General features: G+C 36.0%; 1 protein-coding gene across 2 annotated transcripts; it reads left to right on the top strand.

Annotated features, from left to right (window-relative positions):
* The first annotated feature begins 351 nt into the window (after positions 1-351).
* LOC141707653 (uncharacterized) lies at positions 352-4,273 on the top strand. 2 transcript variants are annotated; one of them, XM_074510950.1, is made up of 3 exons: positions 352-541; positions 637-1,358; positions 3,138-4,273. In XM_074510950.1, exons 2-3 carry the CDS (start codon positions 690-692, stop codon positions 4,017-4,019), a joined length of 1,551 nt encoding a protein of 516 aa, XP_074367051.1. In that variant the 5' UTR covers positions 352-541; positions 637-689; the 3' UTR covers positions 4,020-4,273. The 2 variants fall into 2 exon arrangements, with proteins under 2 accessions (XP_074367051.1, XP_074367049.1); XM_074510948.1 differs by having other exon boundaries at positions 352-1,358.
* Positions 4,274-5,698: the final 1,425 nt, after the last annotated feature.

Here is a 5,698-nt window from a genome sequence, read left to right as displayed (position 1 = left end):
AAATTGACTTTCATATGACATGTGTTTGTGTTTGAATTCTTTTAACATCAATACTTTTATACATATCTCTAATTAGGTTCGGAAGCTAATATATATAAAATAAGATATAATAAATTGATTATTATTTAGGATTATTTAAGATTTTTCTAGAGTGTGCCCAATGCCCATGAACACATGTTAAGAGTTAGTGTTTGATAAAGTGTGCATAAAATATTGGTGGAGAGGTCAATAATAATAATGGACCCTTGTTAATGGACCTGTGTAGTGCATGCACTGAAATCTCGAAGTAATTAATGGTCTACATGTAAATAATTTTTCCGTTAGTACACAGGAGTAAAACTTTTTGTGTTAGTGAAGGCCCCTGATTTTATACTGTTTCCCTCCCTTTATACTCGACGATGACAATGATTCCTATATTTAAATACTCATCGGTCTCCTCCAAGTCTTCTTTCTTACTTTTGTTCCAGCCATCACTGATCCATTAACAACATTCATATGATTATGAAACCAAGTTGCTACAAGTTATCTCTACTCTTCACTTGTAAGTTTTTCGGTTTTGATCTGTTCTATATTTCTCCCCTTTGAATATTTATACATTTAATCTCGGCCATACTTTTGTATGTACGTTTTCATCAGTCGGTCTGATCTGTTGCTGAAATCTTGATTACTTTTGTTACACAACTGTGAAAATGCTGTCCTCTTTGCGCCGTGTGCTTTGTCGTGATGATGAACTGAACACTGGACAGTCTGACTGTAAGATTCACTATGATGGACGTCCATTCAGATCGGATAATTATCATGTTATTCCTAGTAATTATGATTCATTTTTAAGAACCATTTCACCTAATCCAGTTCTTAGTACACAAACTGCTACAAGAACTCAGTCTCAAAATTATTCCACTTGTTTCGATTTTTCACAAAGATCGAATAGCATACTAAAACATACCCTGCCAAGAATCCATAACAAAGATCCGGAAAAAACACCAGTTATACCTACTAATGTCATTCTAAAATCAACCAGTTCCTCTGCATGTCTTCTGTTTTCACCTCCGCCATCCCCTGAATTAGGTTCATCATCTTTCTCCCCATATAGTGCATTCTCAAGTATCCCAAAATCTCCTTCTGTGTCCACAAAGCCTATTCTGGCTCATTTCGAGTCTACCCCAACATCGTATCAGACAAAGACTCAACGTAATGAATTGGAGAAAGCTTTGACCCCTATCTGTGTAATTCGGGACGACAATAAAGATTTGATCAGGAAAAATATTGTGTCCGGAGTTCTGAAGAAACCTTTGTCTCCACAACCTTGCAAGGATTACCATGCGGCACCGCTTTGTGCTGACAACTATTACCTTGAGGTACATACTTCAAAGTTTAATTAAAATGTGCTCCTTATTAATATATAATGAATGTGCACAGCTATAAAATTTTGAGTCGTATATGTAATCTACTCGTGTTGCTTAAGGAAATCACTTAAAAGTGAGTACTTTTTTTAGTGTTAGACTAGTACGCAATCAGTGATGACATTAACTGTGATTATTCACTATAGTCGTAAGGCATACTGGTTTAATTTGGAATTCAACCAAGTGAATAGGCTTTCCTTTGCCGGAAGTAGTACTACATTAAAACAGGATAATGTTTTTAGTAACATTCAGTTACTGGAAATTACCTTTTTTAGTATTTATAAGTATCCTGTGCAATTGTAGTAAGTCTTCTGCAACCTCGAAAGCAATCTTGGGATGATTTCTTGTTCCGATGGCATGCACATTGGAATAACTAACAATGTATCTTTGAGTTGTCTTTTACAACTAATTCTAGTAAAACCTTAAATCGAGCATCAAACTCTGAGTAGTCAGCAGAAATATTGTGCTAGTTGAAATATAGGGATAATGTCCATACCCGGCATTACTCTTTCTACAGATTTTAAACTATCATTCAACAGAATATGTTTGAAGATGTCTCCCCAAGCAAGCAGCAGCATTAGAGCCAAACTTCAATATATCAAACTTTGATTTAGCCAAACTTCGAGCTTGAAATTTATGGCTTGGTCGAGTCTGACAGTGTTCGACTCGGCTAGGCTCGTTTACAGCACTTCACCTAACAGAATTCTTATAAATTCACCTACAAACAGCACATGTTGATGTATTTATGAGAAGCCTGTGGATAGAAGTTTGCGATTTTAACCTTTTTTAAGCCAATGCTGCCTTCAGAGTTAGATTGGTATCCCTATTGACATCCTCCCTTTTATCCTTACAAAGAGAAACAAGAAGTCTTTTCTTGTCCTTCGCTTCGCTTTCACATTTTCGGTAATTCAAAGTTATCCTATCCAATTTTAAGAGTAGCATTAGGCTTCGGAATGGAAGAATAGAAGAGATTCTACTCACTTTATCCTGGTTGACACCAGTCCTGTGATCAAACCAGATATCCTGGACCCCTTGACAAATGTATCAACAAACGTAGGGGTAACTGTGCCCCAAAGAAACCAGTCCCTCTGGCCTGGGTTCGTTCCAAAATTGCAAGGCAGTGTGAATTAGATTTTAAAAGACTGAGAGAGCAAATTAAACAAAGATATCAATTCAGAGAGGCTAACACAAATATAAGATAACTCTGATGTAATTAAATATTAAGAACATTGAAGTAGATCAAGATACAAGGGTTAAAAAATCAAGATAGAAGCTATATGAAGTTTGGAGTGCTACTAAAATGTAAATATTCCATATTTTCTCCAGAACTGTGACAGGGTTGTAATGTAAATCATAAAATATTCAGTTGAGCCCGAGCACTGGTGATAGGGTTGAGAGGATATTGGTCGAATGGGTGAGAATGAAAGTTTGGCAGTTGAAAATAAACTTGAAGTACTTAAATCGCATAAGGGTATGTAGTTGATGTATATTATGAACTAGAGTAGCTTTAGAGCTCAATGTATTTGGGATAGTAATTTATAGAGTCTGGTAATTTACTGTTCTCTGAACTTCTCTCAAGCATTTTAATTGTTCCTTTATTGTGGTCATGCTAATGTTATAAATGATTAAAAGTTTAAGCAGTCACAAGACTGTTAACATTGCACACTGTTACATTGCACAAACACACGCATTATTACCTAATCATAACTTGAATACTCTACATAAAAATCACAGGTTCCTGCGAAAAGAAGTTTGGCAGATTATCTTACTGAGTCCGGACCAAGACTTGTTAGTTTTTATGGGAGTACAGAATTGTACCCAACAGACGAAGCAAGATGCATAATCCAGGGTTTGGTTACAGCTATCCTAAACCTCAAAAAAGACAAAAGGAAGCATAAATATCTTAAGAATCCAGAAAACCTCATATTAGACAATAAAGAATATCATCCGTATTCTAATTATGTCCGGGATTTAGCAACTGGACATGTTTTAAGAAACAGGAAGATTTTAGAGCATGCTGGAAAGGACTTGCCTACCACCATCAAAGTTACTTTAGAAAAAAACAGGATGCATCTGAAGAGTGATGACCTTGCAGCGCTAAGGTATTTGATTTTTGAGGTTATTCTGGTTTTGGATCATGACAAAAAGCCACTACTTCCTGCTGAGTGGAAATCTTTTAAAAAGTTGTTTTCAAATACTAAACCTGATTATGCCTTGATGTCCTCCCATCCATGCCTTTGGGGGCATACGAAACGATTAGGGTTTTATTTCGCTCTTGATAAGTGGCGTAATCCTTCCAAATCTGATAAATGGGTTAGGGATTTAGTAGATGACAGTCTGAGTTCTATGCGGATATTCCAGACCAACTGGGTGAAGAAAATTAAGAGAGACAGCCATTTACTGAAGTTCACAGGCAAGATGACACGTTCTAGACAACGTAAAGTCTTTGGGTTGATCAGGTTTTTTCGCAACCTAGTAGAACATTGTCCAGATAAAGTGTCAGCATCGAGTCCATACAAAAAGGAAAGCTATCTGGACTACAAGCTAAGGAAATTATATCCTAACCTGCTGGAAGAATTATACCAGAGATTGCTACTAGCAGGCTTTAATTATTAGTTTTCTACTTGTGTCTTCAGGGGTGGACAGATTTTCTTTGTTTGATTCTACACAAACTTGTAAATCTGGATTAAACTTTTTCCTCATTACAGATGATGATAAATGTCTTGTATGATAAATTAATGCTTGTAATTTGTAAACTAGTGTTCCAATACATTAAAACTTCAGTTTACCAGGACAATCACACTGACAAACCATATATATAAACATTTAAAAATGAATATTCTCATTCCCCCAACATGGGGATATATAAATATGTGATGTAAGGTATATCATTTTGTTTTTAATTCATGCAACAACCTTGATGGCAAGGCACCTTCCCTTCAACTGCATCTATTTTTAACACTACTAGCATTTCCCTCTCTATTACAACCAGCACTTGCACGATGAGCTGCAGCCTGCAACATTATTAATTGTTTCTGGCTTCACATCTTCCACTTTTGGTTTCTTTACCCATTTACCACATCACTGGCTCTTTCTGCAACTTCCTTTCTTAATTTATTTAGTAGAAAACAATATATCAAATTATTTGTGTCTGATCATCTACTCTTTATCATCATCACCGAGAACGATTATATGTTGGATGGGGAGAAGTTTTTTCTGCTACCTGTTTGCTCCAGAATATATTGCTCAAGGAAGTTTATGCCAAACTAATTTTAGGATTCCTGCTTGAAGTTTGCTCCTTGGGAATATTTGAGCGATGCTTATAGAATGTTGCTCCTTTATTGGTATATCTTAAAAAAAAAATTTGAGGATCCGATGCTCTTTTCATTTAATTAGTTGCACCTCTTATACCCCGCTCTTACAGTTAGCTGGTTGTGGTTTTTTAGAGGTTGCTGATGCATCATGGATTTAAGAGTCTCTATGCTTTGCCTTCTTAAATTTGTCTGCAGGACTGAGTAGTTTGGCAAGAACTGATGCTTCTTGTCCATCTGAACATTAGAATCAATACTCATTTCCAGATTTTATATTTCCCATCAGCAAAATGCACTTGATTTCCCTTCCAAAGCTTCAAGAAAGATTTCTAAGTCGCTGATTATATATCGATACTGAAAAACATAGATTACTCCAAGTCCACGAATCAAAGCTGCTTTGTGTGTTGCAGACAAGAATAACTGTCTGGGGAACATGAACAACCTGCAGCTTAGGTGTAAATCTTTTACACATGATGCATTTCCGGTTAATGGCAAAAATTAAAATCCTTCTTAGTCTCCTGAAATTGTGAGGAATTGAAAAGACACCACGTTCTCCTTCACTTTTCCTACAATGTGACTTGGCAAGGGAAAAAACATGTTATGATTTCCTATTATTACTGTGAATATTGAATAAATATGATTAATTGTCTTTACGCACAATGGTCCTCTAGGAACACACCAATGGTCAGTGAAGTTTATATATTTTGCAGATGGTAGTTGCTCAATATTCATTAGGTGATGGTAATAAGTCCTTACTACTTAGGACACACAACAAAGGATGATGATAATAATGTGAAAGGCTCATAGTCATAGTGTAGTAGAGAGTTGATGCTAAAGTGTATCTTGAAAGTGCATTTTACTCTTCATAGTGGGCTACTGGCTCCTACAAAGCCTTCACAGCTTCAAAGGAAGCATGCAGAAACAATTTATCATGGGAAACAGATGTCCTTTTGCTCATTCCGCTTCACATTCTGCAACATTTTG

This window comes from Apium graveolens, chromosome 2 (genome assembly GCF_009905375.1).
Source record: "Apium graveolens cultivar Ventura chromosome 2, ASM990537v1, whole genome shotgun sequence".
NCBI lineage: Eukaryota > Viridiplantae > Streptophyta > Magnoliopsida > Apiales > Apiaceae > Apium > Apium graveolens.
The sequence above is the reverse complement of the archived record's forward strand: the minus strand, read 5'-3'. Positions and strand labels throughout refer to the sequence as shown.

Bases quoted from the DNA above. Each gene is read 5' to 3' on its own strand.
- LOC141707653 (XM_074510950.1), top strand. From the start codon at position 690: ATGCTGTCCTCTTTGCGCCGTGTGCTTTGTCGTGATGATGAACTGAAC. The intron at 1,359-3,137 runs GTACATACTTCA...TAAAAATCACAG, and splicing joins CTGACAACTATTACCTTGAG to GTTCCTGCGAAAAGAAGTTT.